The sequence below is a fragment of the Pagrus pagrus genome (assembly GCF_965226575.1).
Source record: "Pagrus pagrus genome assembly, chromosome: 11".
NCBI lineage: Eukaryota > Metazoa > Chordata > Actinopteri > Spariformes > Sparidae > Pagrus > Pagrus pagrus.
This window is the reverse complement of record NC_140195.1, coordinates 4,588,079-4,609,667: the sequence shown is the minus strand read 5'-3', so window position 1 is coordinate 4,609,667 and position 21,589 is coordinate 4,588,079. Positions and strand designations below refer to the sequence as shown.

At 46.1% G+C, this 21,589-nt stretch overlaps 1 protein-coding gene across 3 annotated transcripts in view; it reads right to left on the bottom strand.

Annotated features, from left to right (window-relative positions):
* The window catches only part of plxna2 (plexin A2), a 183,286-nt gene that overhangs the window by 81,133 nt on the left and 80,564 nt on the right, over positions 1-21,589 (bottom strand). For all 3 annotated transcript variants that reach the window (XM_084365510.1, XM_084365511.1, XM_084365512.1), the window contains exon 5: positions 3,886-3,986. In XM_084365510.1, the coding sequence (XP_084221636.1) occupies positions 3,886-3,986 (101 nt within the window). The remainder of the gene's footprint in view (positions 1-3,885; positions 3,987-21,589) is intronic.

Genomic DNA, 21,589 nt, shown 5'->3' with positions numbered 1-21,589 from the left:
CTCGAAACACAGAGTTGTGGAAAGTGGACAATTGTGATTCTTCAGGCTGCCGTGTGGGTTGTTGCTGAAACAGATCTGAGCAGTTCAGCCACACACAGGCTGACAGTACAATACAACACAGTATCACAGTGTAGTAGTGATATGTTATTCTGCTCAGAGCAGCCCTCAAATGCTGACTCACTCTCTGCTGGGGCCCTACTACACCAATAGCCCTAAGCTGTCATCTACACAACAAACTAGTGCTGATTTTGACATACTGAACAGAATTTCTTATGCAGATATTATGTAACTACAACCTATCGTCATTCACTGCTTATAATTAATAGCATTACTTAGAGAAGCTCACTATCCCGGTTAGCTGCTGACCTTGGCACCGGACCACTTGTCCAGTCTCAGCCCCTTTGGCCAGAAATCAGACTAATCCTGACAAATCTCAGCAGAAACCTTTCGTCCTCTCCTGGAATTTTCGGAGGGACATCAGAGTGATGTGGGGACATTTTTGAGATGGAAAAGCCTCTTTTGGGCATGATTAGTTAGCTAATCTATCAACGGCGAGCAGCAGGCTGAGGGAGAGGGAGTGAGTGAGTGAGAGAGAGAGAGAGCGACAGGAGGGAAAGCGTCACCACAGCTCCGTGTTTTTGGATTGTGGTCAGACGACGGGCTGAACTACCCATTCACAGGACTGCGACTGAAGAGCGCTCGAGATGATGAGCTCCCTTTGAGCTGCAATCAAAATGCTGCTCGGTTTTGTGGGCCGATGAGTGTGCAACATCAAACACTCGCTCTCTCTCTCTCTCATTCTCTTCCCCTCATTCTTATCCCCTCTCTCTCTCTCTCTCTCTCTCTTTTTCTCCCCCCTCTCATTCTTCATGCATTCAGTGGATGCCGAGCAGCTGCTGGTAATTAAAGGACTTTAGAGTCTCACACCACACTGAATCAGAGGAAGAAGAAAGAGAGTAGAAAGACAGGGGAAGACAGAGACGCCACTCCTGGCCAGCCTCACCGCCGCACTCTGCCTCCCCCTCGCATTCTCTCCTTCTCCTCATCATCATCGCAGAAGCAAGCTAATGTCCTCCTATGTTCCCAATTAGCCACCTTAGAATGGCGCACTTCAATGAGCATATACGCACAAACATAAAGAAAAAAAGGGGAGGTGTGGGGTGGACACACAGAAGAAAAAGAGGATGGATATTGTGGATGGCAGCTGTAAAAAGGAGGGAGGGGGGTGATCAAAGCGAGGGGTGTTTATGTGTGGCAAGCCGACCATCTCTGGAGTGCGGAAGAGCTTATTTCAGAGGGAAGAGTGTCTAAATGGGAGACGGCGTGGAGCTGAGAAGAGATGAGCAGCGCGGCTAAGATGCTAGCTTTTGCTGTGAGGCGAGCGAGGGAAGCACACGCAAATATTGGAAAACGGGGGGGGGGGGGGATAATTTCATAAAATCAACAATGGTTATGGATGTTGGATGAAGAGCTGGAGAAATTGGGGGGGGGGAAGGGAAGTGGTGGTGATCACAGCTGTGGATGGCACCACTGCTGGCAAGAAATGTAATTTTGTGTGGGATGATGGGAGCACTTCACCAGAAGGGTGCAGCTGCTTTTTCCCCCCGACAGAATTCGACAGATACTTCCCTTCCACTCTTGGTTATGTCGTACACGCTAAATGCAGCAATGCCCTTTAGGTTTACATTCATTTCATCTAATTTTGCTTGCCATTAGTTGTGTTTTCCATTATCATGTGCAAATTTATGAACTTCTTGGTAAATAAGTGCCGGCTTCTATCAACTATCTCGCAGGTAGAGTAGCTCAACAGGACTCGACAAGATTACATAATTAATTGAGCACCTGCAACTCCTGCTACTTGCCACATAAGAAGGCATTTGTGACTTTTTTTTTTTTAATGAATGAATTCATCTTTTCAGATCTACCTGAGGTCTTTTTATCAGCCGCTGTCTGGTGTGAAGCGGGGACAGAGGATTTATGTACACCACAGCTCTTTTTTATGCATTATTTCTGAGAAGAGGCGTGTAATTGTGGGAGGCAGCAGAGTTTGGATGCTTTGTCTACAGCAGAAGAATCAATCAGGTACTGCGATGTCAGGGTGTATTAAAAAAATCTGTTTCTGTCAGTCTCTACTGGATCTTTTCTTTTTGATATGCCAACTTATCCACCTTAGTTAAATCCAGAAACCTGCACTCTCATCTTTTTTTTTGTAACATCTAAATTTTTTATTTGATTTTCGGTCTGTCGTGAGCAGCAGCAAGAAACACTAACTATTCTGTCTTTGAACTTCTTTTCCTCTCTGCAGTAACTCAGCCGGTGCTGACAGGGGTCCTGCCACACTCATTGCAGGGTCAGGACAGAGAAAGGGGTATTAGGCGCGGGGACAGGTGGCACGAGGGTCTGCTGTGTTGCGGGAACAGATGGCTGATCTGACGTGAATCGGGGGGGCTGACCTTTTCTCCCCACGGTACAGTACAGCGGTCCACACAAGTGTTTGTGTGTGTACACAAAAAAGGGGACCCGTGTGCACGCACACATGCAACACACATTCAGACTGAGATGGTATTTACACACCAAACAGCTGTTTCCTCTTCACAGCTGCCTTCACAACAACAGCTCCGAAGCCCATTCACCTTTTAGCATCAGCACCTCTTACACGCAGTGGATTTGAAATTCCCACTAACCTGGATTATTCCATTCCCTACCACACCTACACAAAAGCATATGATTAACAGCCTAGCACGGAGGCTAATGTTGTGGTAAATGATCCCTGTGTGAAGGCACGCAAGCTGCGGAGAATACAGAGCCTCAGCCGGCCCCTCCCGCACCTCCGCCGGCACATGCTGAATTACCTTGTCGCTAGGCAATTATTTGTCCTGTCCCGGCTTTGGAGTGATGTAAATTACTTTAAGTGCACTTTGCAGGGGCCGCCATCAGGATAATGGTGATTGCAGCGGGGCTCTGACACACACAAATATTCAGCTATACCTTTAGAGAGAGGGGCTGCATTTAGGAGGAGCTGTAAGTGGGGAATTCAAGACATGGCAGCAAAGAAGAAGCTCAGAGTGATGAGGATATGTGTGTGCTTACGAAACAAAGAGACGGAGACGGAGACAGAGCAGTCTTTTGAGCTTCTTTAGTAGCCTGGTGCATTCATCCTCTGTCCTCAATATACCCTCCATCATAACACCTCACTTCAAACAACACAACACTGAATGTCTCATACCCAAAAGAGAGTAAATATACATGTTTTTTCAGCGTTTTCATTTTTTTCTACCAGTTTTTTTTCCTCCCGTCTGGCTTTTCTAGAAGTTCACTCTGCTGCAGTGACGTCTCAGCTCCAGCAGGTGTCACTCATGACTTCTTCTGCTTATTTGTAGGCTACTGCTGCTGCTGCTACAGTGGGAGCTAAATGCCCCCCAACTTTCTCAGAACATGCACAACAAATACCGTTTGGCTCTAATAGATTTCGACCATGTCCATTAAAAATGCAGAGGCACAGCGAAATGCTTTTATGACAGCTCTGTGCAGGAAGAACTGGTCAAATAATGAGTCTCTTTGGTCCATTCTTGCCTTGTCTTTTCAAATTCTAGTAAGTCATACACGGACAGAATGGACTCATTTCCTGTTAATATCAAGTCATGTCAGAATAGGGCAGCAGTCTCTGTGGATGCGGCAAGTTGCTCTGAACGAGCTCTGCACCTCTGAGGCACAACAATCCGTTCTCCAGACGGACGTTGTCTCCTCTCCTCAAACTCAAACGGATCTGAGATAAAGATTTTGGAGAAAGCCTGCCTGCCTTTGAGCGACTCGGGAAATGAGGCCATTTTGGGAGCTGTTTAACAAAATCTGCGTGTAAAGGATGATGATTGCAGGGGTACTCACATATTATGCAGGACACACCAGCCGCAGTGTGGGTCTCCAGAGCTCAGACACTCTCCGCAGGTCCCGTACTGCTCACATGACTCGATGGGAACTTGGGTAACCTGGAAGCACAATGAAAAGGTCAGGGTCACAGCGCAGCATGACAAACACTAGCACAAAATGATGCCGCGAAAGTAACGCTCATTCAGTCACACATCAACAGCTGATCAACACCAACGGATGATCAACAAGTATTTATTTTTAAGAAGAAGTAGAAGTAGAAGAAGAAGGAGAAGTAGAAGAAGAAGTAGAAGTAGTAGAAGGAGCATGAGAAGAAGAAGAAGAAACTTCTTTGTTCATTTGCAACATTTAAATGATAATTCTATGTCCTAATATGTTATACATGATCCCTCCCCATGTACTACAACGTTAATGTTTTACGTTGACCTGATATTCAGCATGACGTGTCTCGAATGTTCGAGCTCAGCCGTATGTCAGTGTGTGCGAAATCAACTGCACAGGCAACTGTTGCCTTTATCTTAAGCCAAAGACACAGTAGTGAGCAGGTGGGATCAGTTGGCCCCAGAAAGCTGTTTCTCTGCCATCAATGGGCTCTTGTCTGCAGCGGGGCATCTGTCCACCTTGGTGGAGCCTGTACAAACACACCTACACATGGAGGACTAGTGACAGACGCTTTTCTCAAGAGCGTGTGCGATGTCCGACTCGATTAGAAAAAATCAAAATGTAACGACCGGCAAACTTTATCAGAAAAAGTGTAACTGCAGTAGGAAAAAAACAAAAAAGTATAAACACTTTTCCAAATGCTTATGTAAAGATCAACTTTACTAACAAATACATGACAGCTTCATAATTGCAAAACTGAAAAAGAAATTATTAATGTTGTGGTTTTAAAATGTGAATGAATGGAGTAAAAATTGGTATTTCAGAGCAAAACATGGTGAAAGTGTCAACAGCGAAGAATTTAAATAAGCACTTTCAGCGCAAAGCAAACACACTCCACACCAGTGAATCCACACTAATCCACCCAGGGCAGTTGGACATTCATTTGAATAAAGAACAAACATCCTCGTGCTTATGCGCTTATGTGACTGACATTAAACTTACACAAATACACGGCTGAGCATTTGCATATGTTAACACAAAGAGTCAAACATACATCTCCTCGGCTGGACGACCACGGAGTGGGCGCCCGCTTTCGGCTCCGTGACGCGCACTCATCCGTCTGTCAGTTATATATAAGTGTGTGTTTGTGTGTGAATCTAGCTGTGTCTCTGTCTGTGTCTGCCAGACGAGGTTCTGCTCAGCCACATGGCCCTCAGTCTGTTTGTGCAGCCAAAGAGGTCTGTGCGATCCGGAGGTCAGCGTGTGTGTATGTGTCTTTAAGCGTCCCGCGGGGCTGCCCTGCTCACACCTGCATCTCACTGTGTCAGCGGGAGTGAACGTACACACACCGCCACCCTAATGCAACACAAACACCGCCCCGACACGGCGGAAGAGATGAACAGAGGCACACGGGGAAAAAGGGGGTGTATTTCAGAGTCAGATTAATTTTCAGTCCTGTCTGTCTTTCAATTTCCTGGCAATTGCCTTGTTGGATAATGACAGCAGACTCTGACAGTGCGCGCCCTGTTCGGCTCCAAACCTCGGGCTCAGATCAATGCCTAGTATGTAGCTCCTCTGCAAAATGCGGGGGAGTGAATGAAAGGTGCAAATAACACCATTTAAGTGTTTTTTTCAAAACCCCTTTGCAAATCGCCCACAACTGGGTGATATTAATTGCTGTTAGCACTATGGGCTGGCATTAACTGTCAGCCAGGAAGAGATAACAGCTGGGTGTCCATCAAAGTCTTTTCTTTTATTACAATGTATCAAATTTAAAAAAAACATAGCTGACGGCAAAATGAGTAACATGTTCCTGCTATTGCATGTCCTCTAAAAAGTTCAAGTCGGCAAAACTGTCAGCTGCTGTGAAAACTCTGAGTTATATGTGCTTCAGCCTGTGGATTTTTTTTTTCTGTTTTGTCTTTGCTCCTCAAAAGCTCAATAACCCTCCACCTGTCTGCCTGGTCCTGAACCCTGCGGCAACATAAAGACGGGCTCGGGGGACAAAGAAAGCCATTGACACGGTGGGACGTTGACAGTCGCTGCGCTGTGTGGCGGCTCCGCTGTGGACACTCCTGTTAGATTAACCCCCTGTCACCTCAACAAACTCTATTTGTGTGTGTGTGTGCGTGTGTTAGTTTGCGTCTCGCCTAGCTTCGGGACAAACAGGTGGCATGCTGTAATGAGCTGCAGACGGGGTCACATCAGCAGCAGAAGCTGCAACTGATGACAAACAAGCCCACCAGGAACAGGAGTCTTGGCTGGGGAAACAGTCGACTCAGTCTGTGTGTGTATCTCTGAATCCCTCTTCACCCAAAAAAAAAAGCCCCTCAGATCCTTCCCAAAACATGTGCGCGGCTGGTGAAACTTTAGAGTGTAACTTTCACAGAGGCCCAGAGCCATGAAAGGGTTACAGTGTGGAGACAGCTGTCAGCAGGGGGGGGAAAGTCAGGGAGTAACGGGAGGGGGGTGTCCCTTATGGAGCAGTGTCTACAGACAGACAGACAGACAGACACAGCCCGCTGTCAGCTGATAGAGACTGAAACACCACAAAAAGGTAGAGGGGTTATTATGGAAGAAGGAGAGCGAGGTAAACAGGCGAGCAAAAACCTGAGAGCTGAAAAAGCACAGAACGAGAGAGAAAATGTGTTTGTGTTGTATATACTGTATGTCTGTGTGTGTGCATGTGTGTGTGTGTGTGTGTGTGTGTGTTGAGTATATTGATGTTTAGAGCAGCATGGGCCAGTAGTGGAGGTGAGGGTGGGGAGGGGGGGCGGGGTGAGGGAGGGTTGCGGGGGGATCACAGCAGCTGTTGCCCAGCACACGCTACAGTCACTCAACACAGCAGGGCTGCACAATGAAGCCCCTTCTCCCACTGAGTGCGCATGTGTGTGTGTGTGTGTGTTTGTGTACGCACACTCACAGCGCCATAACGGATGTGCAGATTGTTGTTCCTGCATTTCCAGGGAAGACAAAGGCAGCGCTGCATGTGACTTGACGCTGCCTCCAACATTCGCTGCTTCCCAAGAAAACCGTCATACCCACAGCTGACCCGAGCTAGACCGAGCGCTCTTCAGCAAAAAGCACCGCGCTCTGCTAAATGAATGCTAATAAAATTCCCACTTCGGATGACCTTAGCAGGGGGTTATTCAACCAGAGAGGCTACAGTGGCGTCGCGTACCGGAGCGACCTGGGTGACTGACTGACAGCCACGGGTTAAAACAACAGCTTCATCCTTTCAAAGGCTCGTTCTGAATAGGCTTCAGCTTCTATTATTATTGCCTGGGCATGGGGTGTTACTGACACCTACAGCCATGGATTATGGTAATGCCCAGCCTTAATGTATCAATGGGCAGGATTTTTATCCGAAAATACAGCAGAAAAAAACCCCCAAAACATTGTTTTTTAATCCAACCTAACACGATTTTGTGCAATGAAGTCCCTTAAATTCAACCTGGCACCTCTTGCTGCCATTTGGGGCCACTGACATCGCAGCTTTCATTGTGTATCTGTTATAAATAATAGATTCAGCTTATTTTTGTTGCACTTCCGCCGTAAGAACAACAACTTCAACAAGAACAAAAAACCAGGGAGGTGACAGTGTTGTCACAGAGAGGTAGAGGAGTGGGCATTGCATAACAAACGTGCCGCCGCCTTTCTAGCGTATAAAGAAAAAAAAAAAAGGCCCGGAGGATAAAAGTCCCACTGTACATATTTTCCACCGTTATTTCTGGCCACCTGTGAATGGTGAATCCATTTCAGCTGCTCTGCCCTGCTGCCTGGAGACCCAGCCGGCGCTCACTGCTGCACCTCCGTGATGGATGGGGGCACGGGGGCAGGACAGGAAAAGAGAAGACGAAAAAAGAAAGACTGAAAAAAAAAAAAAAAAAAAGGGATAAAAGAGGACACAGCAGAGTGGAAACGGCCCATTGCTTTGTGTTCTGATGAGACCTAGTCTCGGTGGTGCCAGATGTGCCTCGCCATGCTGAGCAGGAGGGAACGCAACGGAGAGAGAAAAATCCCACCGTCACCACTAATGCAGAGGAAGCGATTTTGCAAGCTGTTGCCATGGCAACAGGCCTGGCAATGACCTCAAGGAACACCCCCCCGCCCCCCCTCGCGTACCACCACCCCCCCCCACTACCTTCAAAACCTTCAACAGTGTACGGTAAACAGCTGGCACCTCTGGGACTTCCTGCCACATACACCTCATTTTAAACATGTATAGACACACACACACACACACACACACACACACACACACACACACACACACACACACACACACACACACACACACACACACACACACACACACAGACTGGCGGCTCCCCTACACCCTATCCATTTTTAATGAGAGTTAGCCAGGCTACCACGTCACTGGAATGAGGCACATCGATCATGAACACAATACCCATTCCAGCAGAGAGAGCGAGGGGAAGCATGGAGAGGTGTATATATGTGTGCATGTGCGCGCGTGTGTGTGTGTGTGTCTGAGTGGGCCTAATGACAAAGGCACAAAAGCAGAGCAAATACTTGCTGCTGAATGAATGAAAACCAATGAAATCTACATGCCCCTGAGCCTGTTGGTCCCTCAGTGACCCCGCAGCGCAGCCAGTGTTTCCCCTGTCCGGGCTAACTACACATTTCCCTGACCGGCCACTCTTTAATCTGCTCCAGTAATCCCGCTGAGGCTCATCCTGAGGACAGCAGCCACGTCTCCGTTGTCTCTGCCGCGCTCTCTCTCTCTCCTCCTCCTCTTTCCCTCAACTCACAAAATCCCTCCACTGTACTCTCTAAGACCCGAACAAATCCGCTCTGTAGTGTTGTGGCAGAGCCATCTCATCCAGCTTGTTGACATCCACCCACAGAGAATGGCATACGCTCACAGTTGCAAAAACACTGAAAGAAATATCAACTCTGCATTGGAAGCAGGGGCTATTTTACCCCTCTGACTTATTTTGAAAGCTGAAAACGGGAATAAATTACTTTTCTAGGTGTTTTTTTGCAGTACGAGACTGAGGTCGGGCTGCAGTTCAACCAAATCATCAATCTCCACCCTAAACCCGGCCGGCCCTGAGGAAGAGAGGTGAGGGGGGGTTCTGTTGAAGTATTGTGGCTGGTCCGAGGATAATCAAGCCTCGAGACTCACACCAATTACACCCAGCTTGATTAAGCATTGAACGGGGGGTTGTCGGGGGTGAGCGGGTGTTGATCCCTCGGAGGCGTTGACTTGACAGTGCAAAGACACCACAACAGCTGGCAGCTTTGATGACGGCTCAAAACCCACATTCCTCGAGCAAATGTGTAAAAGTAATTAATTGCAGCCACATGCACACGTAATGGCTGCACATAAAACTCCTCCTCATCACGTGAATTAAAAAAACTACAACCTTCAACCCTGGGGGGGCGGTCCGCTGCTCTGCTCCGCGCTCTTAAGGAATCGCTTTTAAAAATGCTTGTTTTTGTCGCTGCTCTTGTTACAGATGTCGGAGGGCTTCCTGACAGGTCATTGGAGAGAAACAAGTTTTGTGTAGAAATGCACAATATTGATTTCCTGCTACTGTATAACATTCATTAAAGAAGTGTCTCGAGTGCTAATGCAGGAGAGGGTTTTGGATAAATGAAAGTTGGGAGAATTCAAGGGGAAATACCAACGCATGTTAGAGCTGTTTTTCTGAAGGTCAGACCATTTTTCTACCGGGTGTTTGTCAGAATAACTGATTTTAAAGTAGAGGAGATAGCATTCAGAATGGATATTACGCATTGATTTTAAGCAGCTAGAACCGGGGCGAGAGAAAAAACTGAGGCAAAATGAAATGATACAGCCCGCCTCATCTACAAACAGCCATCTATATTCTCCACAAATGATTCGGTGTAAAAAAAAAAAAGAGCTTTTAACCTTTATTGTCACAGCCGCCTCTCTCGGCACATCGTTTCCTTATTTCTCTCCACTCAAAGACAAAACACAGAGAGAGAAAGACACGCACACACATTCATTTTGTTTATTGGATTTTGTCCTGAGCTCCTAGATTTGGGTCAATTGAAAACATCAAGAAGCCGTAGCACCACAAGGCTGGGTTTAAAGACAGAATAAAGGGGGGTTGGAGGGGTGGACGGCAGGCAGCCACACTAACTCTCTCTGAATTGATACTACACTACGGTGGATATCTCGCTATCACAGTTTGATCAAGCAGAACTGCTGTTTCCAAATCCCCATGCCAAAGAGCCCACCAGAACCCCCCGACTCATATTAGGGCTTGAACTCCCCCCCCTCCCGTACCTCCTTAGTCCTGGGCAGGCCCGGTCCCTGGCAGCTCATCAGAAATAACAGACTGGTAGGAGAAGGACTGCCAGGCAGGAGAGAAGGGGAGGAACAGGTCAGGCGTGCGTCTTCTGACCGCAGTTTGAACTCCGAAGCCCGAGTGGCCGTTATGTGTTGTAGGCTGACCCGGGGACAATAACCATGTATTTAAAGTGGTAATAATACAGTTTGATGTTCTTTTCATGACATTTCATGTGATGAATGGGCCATTGTTATGGCGTCTGTGGTGGAATTCATGTGGTCAAGACTTTGGCGTCTTCACCTAAGGATTAAATGAGGATGTGGGTGGCGCTGGTGTTTTTGGGTTGTCTTTTTTGCTCAGACACAGCTCGTCCTCTACTTATTTTAAATGACATGGTGCTGCTGGTGCCAGAGGTAAAGAACAAATATACATACGACTGGACTTTTAGTAGAAATCCAGCAGCCTAAAGTGACCATTACTGGGGGGGTGTTTGTGTCACCCCCACCCTTCAACCAGCTGATATGCAATTTTGAAGGGGCCAATGTCGATATTAGGAAGTAAAAAATCAAAATCTGATACACACACACGGCTGATATACACACATTTTTTGCAGGGATCCCTCAAATGTGGTTATCAAACACTAACCCACACAGAGTTTAAAAGCCTGCCAACTCCCCTCCAGTTAGTTAGAAGTGAAGAAGCCTCTTGGATGAGAGGTGAAACGTCTTCAAGAAACTGAAACAAGTCCAGTTGCCTACGATACAGCACCTAGATTTACCATGACCTGGACGACTGAGAACCTTCACCAACTTATCAAACACTTACGACACGTAAGTATCACAAATTAAATGTTTTAGACACTGTTACACTGGCTTGGCAGCAATTTTCACCAGCGATCCCTGTTTATTTGATTAGTTTTTACGAAAGCCGAGTTTGTTTTGAATATTTTTTAAAATACATTTTAACACCTCAAAAAAGCATTTTATTTTATTCATCGCTGCACTCTCAGCTTTGGATGGTAAGTACCCCCCTTTTTTTCCCCTCCTCGTACACTGCCCCTGTGCAAAAACAGATAAAACTCCCATTCCTCACACACACACTGCAGACTTGCACACACACGGCATTGAATTTCACCCCCCTCCCCTTAGAATGATGGCCAACTGTATGGATTAAAGACGAAGCGGGGCAGTGAGCAATAATGAAGCTGGAGGAAGGAGGTGGGACTGTCTCCTAATCTGTGTTTGTGTGTGTTTGTGTGTGCGTGTTAAGGTGTTACACACTAAGGCTGGGACTGGAGGGAGGAGCCACAGGGGGATGTGAGGCAGTGGAGGGAGCGCAAGCATAGAAATAATGGAGTGAGGGAATCGACCAGCAAGGAGGATGAAAAAATCCAACCAGTCGATACAGCTAGGAGTGTATCAATTATGTATGGTTTCAATCCCCTTTTTGGGCAAGAAGAGGAGGAGGAGCAGGTTAGACTGAAAAAAAAAGTGGGTGTGTTTGTGTGCTTCCACTGTGTGTTTGTACATACTGCAGACCACTGAAGCCTTTAGTGCTGACAGCTAAAAATGCTCCCAAAACTGCTCAATAACACACACCAAAGTGATGTTTCAAGAAAAACAAAACCATGCCAAGACGTCTTTCTCTTCTTCAACCCATAACTGTGTCTTTTCTCTCTGAATAACCAACCTTAATGAAAAAGCTGTGCCGACGAATAACCCCGGCAGACGCATATTCATTTACTTAAGCATGACTTCACAGTTTTCACTTAATAGCACAATGTCAAGCACTGCTAATGATACCCCAGCATCTTTTACTCCTTTCCAGATCTCATGTGCACCCTCTTATACGAGGTAAAGATGTTGAGATGGATACCGGTGATATGATCCTGCGGCTCGTTCCTCGGCCCCTTTCTCGCCTTTCTTTTCCACTTATCTCCCCATCTCTTCCCCTACTTCTCCCCCCCCCCTCCCCTCCTGAACCTCTGCGCTCCCCGTGTTTCGCTCTCCTACGCGGCTCCCAGTCGAGGTGGCCTCTTTGCTCAGTAATTCAGTCAGGAGGCTAAAAGGAGGAAATTACATCCATGCTGCCTGACCACTTTGAACTCTCAGCCCCCCTCTAACCCGCTTGCTCACTGGCGACTGGTTTAAAGGCCCATGCTGACATTTAAGAGATGGGAAACGGGGAGCTGTGAAAGTGCCTAAGAGTGCTTGTATGCGAGTATGTATGAGTGTGTGCACTCATGTGCAAAGACAGCTACAAGAAGTGACACGCTGGCATACCATGATGATGCGGAGTATGCCGGAATTAGATTTAACCTTATTTTAGGGACAAGTCAATTGAAAATCCTTGTCTTTACACTGCAAATTCACCTTTTTTGGCACTTTTTTGGAATTTATAAGTATGCAAAACATACTGTAAAAGAAGCCTTGGAACTGTGGTCCTGTTTGTCGAATGAAGGTCTATTTTCAGCCCATCAGGTTGCATTCATACCTGGTGACCTGCCCCCACTCCGCCACCACCAGACATCACAACAGACTGGACAATAATGCTAATGGTATGGTGGGTCTGAAAAGCAGACACTTCAGAGGCCGACGTGACTCATTAACATTTGCAGTGGGTTGGAAAAAATCTTCAGTCGCTTCTTGTGACAAGGCTGAAGGAGTGAAAGAAGTGGGAGTGCGCTTAACCATCACAAGAGGGCAATTAATGTATATAAAGCATTCTTCACACAAGTGACGCTAAAGGCGTTTCTATGAGTGACACTTTCAGACTGCTTTAACAACCAGTTACTATTATTCACTCCCACACCTGATGCATTCGCCTCCATCTGTCTGTAGGCATCTCTAGGTCAGTCCATTTCTATGGTACTCAAAGTCACAATGTCTGTCTACATACCTGTCTCACTCGCCATTGTGTTCATGTATGTCTTCTCTTTTCTGTGTGCATGTCTGCCAATCTCAATCAGTTTTCTAACCCATCTGTGTGGACTGCTTGTCTGTGCGACCTTCTCGTTGTTTGTCACTTCACTCTACCCCTTCTCCAGCCCCTTTTCCACACACATTTGCTGGCTTGCACCGACTTGGTTTGACTCAGCCCGTCCGGCCAGGTCGGCGGGGATTTGCATCTCCACTACAACAGAGCTACCAGCCTGAAGATGTGTCTTAAAAATGATGGTGGGTAAGCACTTATCAGTGCAACATAGATACTTATCATTATGGATTTTCAGGCTGTCGTTGTGAGATTTTGCTTGGCATCTGCTGCTCATCGCTTGAAAAACGGACACAGGTTGACCAAATTGGTCCAAAGGAGGAAGCGACCATCGATCCCTGATTGATGACGGGCAGGCCAGTCGGGCGCACTAAGACCGGATCCCGGAGCTGGGCCATCTTGGGCACGACAAGGCGAAACTCACCGTGCTTTAAGGAGCAGAAATGCAAATGCATGATCTGACTTGACGCATCCAAATGTGCCGATTGAAAAGCCCTATAAGTATCTCTGGCCTGTCTGTCTCCGTCCGACGTGTCTGTGTGCCTCTCTGCGGGATTCCAGACTGTCAATGCAGCCAGTAATGAGGTGTATGCTTCAGTCAGCATGTGAGGAGTTAATAAGGAAGCAGCAGAGGCCATCACACATCAACAGGCATGAGTGTGTGTGTACGTACGTGTGTGTGTGTGCGTTTGGGGAGCCTCCCTGGCACACTTACGGCTGTCTGTCGACCAACGGGGGTATTGATTTGGAGGGGAAGGCAGACAGAAATGAATTCTGATCCACAGAGGGACTCCACAGTGCATGTCTGAGTGTGTAAGTTTTTTTTTTTTGTGAGCGTGTGTTCGCATGTGTGTGTGTGTATGTTTGTGTGTGTGCATGCATGTGAGCATGTTTGTTCTCTTTGTCTCGGCGTCTCTCCCAGTGTACATGATGTACATACAAATGAAGGGTTTGGTTACACCCCACTGCTCTCAGGGCTGTTGCTTGTGTGTAAGTGTAAGCGTGTGTGTGTGTGTGTGTGTCTTTGTGAGTGTGTGTGTGTTTGTGCCTAGATGAATGTTAGTCTGTGTACATGAGAAAAAGAGACAGATAGGGAGGAGGGGCATTGATAACTAGGCTCAGGTGGTGGGGGACACTTCATGTAATCCCAAATTGGGTGTGTATGCGTAGCTACACGTGTCTGTGTGTGTATTTGTGTGTCTGTCTGTGCGTGGGGGCATATTTGCAAGATTACATGCATGCATATATGCACATGTGTGCTGTGCATGCTGCCATGTGTGTTACATACTAAACACTCCTCACCTCGGCTCCAGTTGTGATACATTAACGAGAGCCTACGAGTCTTACGGAGGCTGAAAGACCTCCTCAGACCCCATAATAGCGCCTGTGATTTAATCCAATTTGATTCCATAAGGAAATATATATAGTGACAGAGGCTATGGGTAAACACGCTCCTGCAGCGAAGAGAAAAATATTAGATTTGCCTACAAAGAAACTCTGCAGGGTGAGAAGGAGAAAGGAAAAGCAGTGACTGATCTCCAGTGGTGTGTCTAAAAAGTGCCGGGGTGTTTTTGTTTGGCAGAAGAGGGAAAAAAATCAACATAATGAGCCCAAACTGCCTTTGTGTCTCACTCTCTCCGTCTCTCTTCTCTCCCCACCCTCTGTCTCCTTCTTGCCTCTCATCCCGCGACTCTCAGACAGCTGCTTCTGCGCAGCCAAATTAACTGCTCCCCGGCTGCTTATGGAAAATGTGAATTAAATAAGCGTTTTGCCTCGGAGGGGTTATGGCAATTTTTTGGTCCTACGTGTTGACTTTAAACTGCTCTGGATGCAGGTAATAGTATTGGTCCACCACAAATGTGTCCTGTAGTTTTTCCATCCCAAAATCCCCCCCTACACAACCCCATCCGTCACTCCGCGGCCCTATCTTATACCACCATGTAATCCTTCTGGCTCCAAATATCCGATTTACACGTCAGCAAGAAAGGCAATATTTCAACAGGCTGTCGGCAGACACACTGTTTAAATCACTGGCCTTATCTAAGTCCGTGCTCATTCTAATATTTTTCCTCAAATATTGCATTAGAGATATGCTATCCATACCTGCACATTCATCTTCCTCCTTTAGCCGAATGTGTGTCTGCATATGTACGAGCAGACATAGATAAATGTTTGTCTGCGAGTTGTGTGCTTTGCTCAACATCTTAAAGGGTAACAGCAGGCATTTTCTCAAATATTTGTCATGTACGGTGCACTTATGTGAATGTTGTCAGTCATCCTTGCTAAAAACACAAGCGCGCATAAACTCTAAGCCCAAAGCTCTACTACTAACACCTAAACTGGCAGAGGCTCTGGGTCACACACATCTGTAAAAGACATACTGTAGAAAGTATAATTTATGATTTCTGCGCATATAAATAAAATGATTTTTGCCCAACAAGAGTCCAAATGGGATACCAGACTCATTTTACAACCGGAAAAACACATTCACATATGCAGTAACACGTAAACACACACACACGCGGACGCACACACACTGTACAATACTACATCCATCACCGGGGCTCAGGCTGACAGCTTTGTCAAAGTGAGCCGCAGGGGAGAGGAGAATGGCATTGTGGGATTGAGTCCTCCCATCGGACGCTGCGCTGACAGGAGAGAAGAAAGGGGAGAAGAGGAGAGAAAGGGGGGAATGAAATGGGGGAAATTGGGGGAATGTGTGTTGCAAAGAGAGAGGGAGAGAGGGCTGAGCTGCCGTGGGTAGCCCATCAAAAACCAGCAGCTCTCCTGCTGTAGTCTGTTTACCAAGACTGGCCTTGTGAAGGACAGACAAAGAGCATATTGCAGACCTGGCAGCATGACCACATCACACAGTAAAACACACACACAGACACAGACACACACACACACACACACACACAAAAGACCTCCTGAGGCTCTGCCAAACTGCGGCAAATGAACCCGGGCCCTGGTTAGAACACACAGAGAAACAATGTACTCAGTGACAAATGCACGTAAGATGCACTTATTCACTCTTTTAGAAGGCAGCTGGTAGCGCAGTGAATGGAGCCGTCAGTCCCTCTCAAACCGGAGAGATCAGTCTTCAGAGTCAGCTTGAGACCTTTTTTAAATGAACACCTTCACCACAGCACTGAGGGAACGATCCCGCTGCTATCCACTGATCTGTGAGCTCAGCCTCAAATCATCTTCATCCTGTGATTGCAGCCCCAATCTCAGAGCTAAGGAGGAAGGCAATTGACAAAAAAAAAAAAGAGACAGCAAGAGAGGCAGTGAGACTTACAGACATGGCCTCCCCCAATTATAGACAAAACATTGCCACTCTATTCACTTTACTCTTCGCCTGGCTCCTGACAAACCCTGTCATGATTCCTTCAACCAGCACTCGTGTCTCTCCCTGACACTCTCTAGGCTCTAATTAGGCTTGTAAATAATTATTGCAATTAAAGCCTACAATTAGGAGGAGTGAAGCACCGCCATTAGTTTCACAATAAATGTCACGAGCATTCTGCATAGGCGCAGGGAGGAAACAGACAAATGCTGTGCCATTATAGAGGCAGACAGACAGTGAAAGAGGCAGAAAGAGAGAAGGGGGGTATATGAAGGCAGTTGACATACTCACAGCTCTTAATTATAGAGCTGATTATTCTGGCAGGATGGCTCCTGGACTGTTCCTTTGGCTCACATTCACAAAGTGACAAAGTGTGCCGGCACACACACGACACACAAATGTGAGCGACATACACAGCCACGCACCCTCATATAGGAGTTAGCAAGAATTCAGCGTATAAACAGCAGCACAACAGCAGTAGAGGTTGAAACTGGAGCTCAATCAGAGATACAACAGCTCTGTTTCTAGATAATGAGCGGCGCGAAAAGCTCAAGGACAGGTTCGCTCCTCCAGGTGCTTAGAATTATGACTTTCTGCCAAAAACTGACCACATCCATTCAATGTTTACTTCAAAACACTTGTTATTAATTGCCTGTATAAAACCTTCCCTCACTCCCCAACACTCTACCACTTGATATAATAATAAAAATAATAATAATAATAAAACATTTGATTTCTGTAACACCTTTCATACAAGGGGTGAAACCCAAAGTGCTTTACAAGAATGTGAAGAGACAAGAAAATAAATAAAAACAGACAAATTGAAACAAGAGAAAATATTAATGGCACTAAGTAGAGCGCATTTATCTGCCAAGCCCCAACAGTCCCCTTTAATCAAGGTTTCAATAGAGCCTATAATCCAATATCAAACTGAAGAGCCCTGAATCACATGAGATTTTAAACTGCTTAACTATAATTTAAGCTCTCCAGATCGAGGATCTGCATAAAATTGTACTCACACATACATACCAACCACCTAAATACAGCTTTTCATCAAGATCTATGCAATAATGAAAACAAAAGATAAAATGTGATTAGATTAGAGGTCAAATTTGTAAGAAAGTTGATTTTTGAGTCTCATGCCCAACTCATCAAATACTGACTCTTTGGGATTGCAGGTTGGGTCCGCGGCCATCCCAAAGCGTCAGTATTTGATGAGTTGGGAACACTTACAAATTGGACCTTTATCCAGATCTGCACCGAAAGTTAATGGGATCTGTTCTCGGTTGAGAGACCCATCCTCCATCTAACTTTCATGGAAATCCATTCAGCAGTTTTTGGTTAAACCTGCTGACAAACCAACCGACTGAGAAACAAACGGACACGAGTGAATAAAGGCTTTTTCAATTGTCGTTTCAACTGTTCACAGAGTTTATACCACGTATAGCCTTGGGATAGGGAGTCCCATAGTTTTGGTGTACGGTTAAAAAAAACGCTGAGCTATGGATTTTCCCATTTGTGTGATTGGTTGTATTTAAAAAAAAACAGCAGAGGAGAGGATCTAAGAGGCCATGAAGGATCATAAAAAGACAAAGAGCTGGTAATACAGGCGGGCTCAAAGCCATTAAGAGCCTTGTAAAGAGTTAACAGTACTTTAAAATCAATCCTAAAAGATACTGGGAGCAGTTGCAGGTTAGCTAAACCCGGGGTGACATGCTCTGTCTTTCTTGTTCTAGTTATAAGCCCGGCAGCAGAGTTCTGAGTTAATTGTAGTTTTCAATTAATTGTTTTGGAGGACTGGGCTAGAGAGCATTACGGAGGTATAATCTAAATAAACGCATGAACACGTTGTTTGCGACACGGTGTTGTGATAGTAACCGCTTCAATCAAAGAAAGCTGCTTTGGAGATCTTCTTCATGTGGGATTTAAAACATTTACAATACTCAAACATGCATTTATCTTGTGCTGAATTTTTCAAGAATCCCTAACGGTTCAACAATGTAGCAAAAGTGAAGACTGGATATAAAAATTTCATTTTCTTTTTCCTCCAGGGGCGATATTTGTGGGAGCAACAGTCGGCTGGCTAATGGCAGACTCTGGGAGACTGCAGACAGACAGAGACAGAGGTGTCAGAGAGTCTAAGGATCAGGTATCCTTTTCCTCATTATCTCATATTATGTCAAGAGGCCAGTGAGAGACTCTTGCAGGGGTTGGGGGGGGGGGGTGGGACAGGGAGACAGCCATGAGTTTTTGAGCTGGTATTAGGGGATGTGCAGACACACACATGATCTCAAAGCGAGACACAAAAATGTCTCTCTCATGTAGGTCTTGGGATCCGTTCAGACCAGACTTGACACTGCTTGGAGTCTGTTCGGGGACCATTTCACCTGAAGCAGACGTCAAGTTACACCACGCTTGTTTACCGACAGCTGCGCGGTCTGCTAACACAGTCTGCCGGCCTAGTCATTGAATTCACAGCTTATACAGTGCATTGCTATGTACTGACCACTGCTGAAGTAGCAGGGGACTTGGGTGTGAAGGTGGGAGAGGGGGAAAGGGGGGGGGGGGGTTAATGGATGGATGGATGGATGGATGGGGAAATGGGAGGTAAGAGGGTGTTCAGGCTGGGACCTGGGTGCACAGGCTTCTATTAATTAACAGCTTGATGGGGGCTGACAGGACGTGTGCTGCTATCAAATAATGAGGTTAGGATTGGCCAATGGTTCCAGGGCACAAAACCTGATTAACACTAATCCTGGCTTAAGTCAATTAACAATGCCTGCTCAGGGACTAATGCAAATGAGGGGCCTTTGTTAGGCGGGCTAGCACAGAGGGAGCAAACAGAGCTCGGCATTCAGACATGTACAACATTGCTAGAACATAGCCAAAAGGGGGAAGGATACTCATATCGGTCATCATGAGGAAGAAATAGCTGACTGGCAGTGGTCAGGCAGATGGAAGCTATAAAAACATGATTCAGTGAAGGGGCGTCTTGGACTGACCCGGTGAGTGACCCCTTCCTGTTGATGAACAGGCTCAGTCAACCCTTGAACTTCTCACAACCCCTGACCTCGCAACGCTGAGAGACAGCACACGAACATCCATTAAACCAAACGCACAGAGCACTTATTTTAAGGCCCTTAAGATAGAAGTGTCATCTGAATGAATGGATCATACACATAAACCTGCCCTTTACAGGCTCTGGTTCAGGCAGGAAGCGGAGCACATACACGCATATTAACTTCCAGGAAGAAAAATATCATATGGTTTCAAACCACACAACTTGGTTATTCAAAGCGTCGATGTCATATGATACAAACTGAGAAAAAAAATAAACCATTCATCGGCAGACACTGGCACTACTGTGGCGTGGGATGGGACTGGAGACAGAGTGGGCATAATAATCGTTTCATTGTAAAACTTAAATAATATAGTTAAAATAAAAGTCAGAAAACAAGGCTGAATCAACTTGACTCGACTTGGAAAACAGGAAATTTTTACTGAATTATTGAATTATTTGAATAAATAAAAGTTGTTTGACTATTAACAAACAATTAAATGTTTTATATGGCATTTCTTATGTAATTGTAGATGTTTTTAAAAAAGTTTCATTAACTATTCATTAACCATTTATTAAAGATGGTAATTAAGGATCGTTACCCCAAATTCTACGATACTAAAAGGTACTGAAAACACACACACACACATATACAAATGCGTGCACACACACAGCTCAAGATAAAGGAAGCTTGACAAGTGGGTCAGGGATGAAAGTGGTTTCTTCAGAATGAAAAGCTAAATGGCATCATCAATAACATTGGATGTGCGTATTGACAGGGGAATTTATCCTAATTTGTCCGGCCGTCAATATCAAGTGAAGCTGTCACGGACGCAGCGAGGAATCTGAGCCCAAGGTTCTACGCTGCAGCTCCGGCCCCTCCTAACCAGCTGCAGAGCACCTGGGCGAGGAAGCGGCCGTGCGATTGATTTGCTGGCCCTCAACCCCATGGCTGCCAATCTGACCCCGCTGTCGCGCTTACATCCCAGATAAAACATGACGGCCAATCTATCAAGGCCGGTGTCTGTTGTCTGACTGATAGCAGGCTGGCCCGGAGATGTTTGTCTGTTGTTGAGGTCTGTCGAAAAACAGATAGATGCTAGGAAGCCCTGACTACTGTTTCCCTCTCTTGATTGGCCCCGGCGAGGGTGGAATGGGATGCAGATGTGTGGTCCATATGTTGGCACATGGCATCACAGTTTTCTCATGCATGACAGGGAACCTTTGTTCAGGTCACGTCTCACCTATAAACACTGATGTAGACTTCATGGTTGCGTGGCATACACGGCACCTCATGTATTGTTAGTTGCACCACAGCAAAACAAATCAGTCGAGGTCAGTTAAGTGGATACATCTTACTTAACTCACATTCATATGGTTAAAAAGCCAACTGTGGATACAACAGGGGGATTTGGTGAGAGAGCTTTCTTTTTTTCTCCCATTTTGCTTTCAAGAACCTCAATATTCTGACATTTTGATTGTGGGAAAAACTTAAGAATGAGTGAGAAAACTACAGGACTTCACAGAACTGAATTCGGCCCATTCCACCAATTGCTCTCTCATGCTAAAAGCTGCCTCTTGAATGTCCTCTGTGCTATGATGGAGGGTAGTCGAGTTATTGGGACTCTTTGTCCGAGTGTCACTGACGGACAGATTGGTGAGAAACACAGAGATATGGGTCAATGGTCAAACCCCTGGTCTTGTTCACTCGCTGGCAGCTGCAAGCTAACTAGACTGCCCTTGGGCTGGGACGGGGTCAAGGGACGGCAACCTCGACACTTGTTGAGGTTCTGGTAGTCGCCGAATGCCCCTTCGCTACTCAGCCCTGACAACAGACGATCAAACATTGCAAAGGAAGGAGGGGCTCAGAAGAAGTAGACACAAAGCGTTAATCTATTGTCCCTGTGCCTTTTTGAC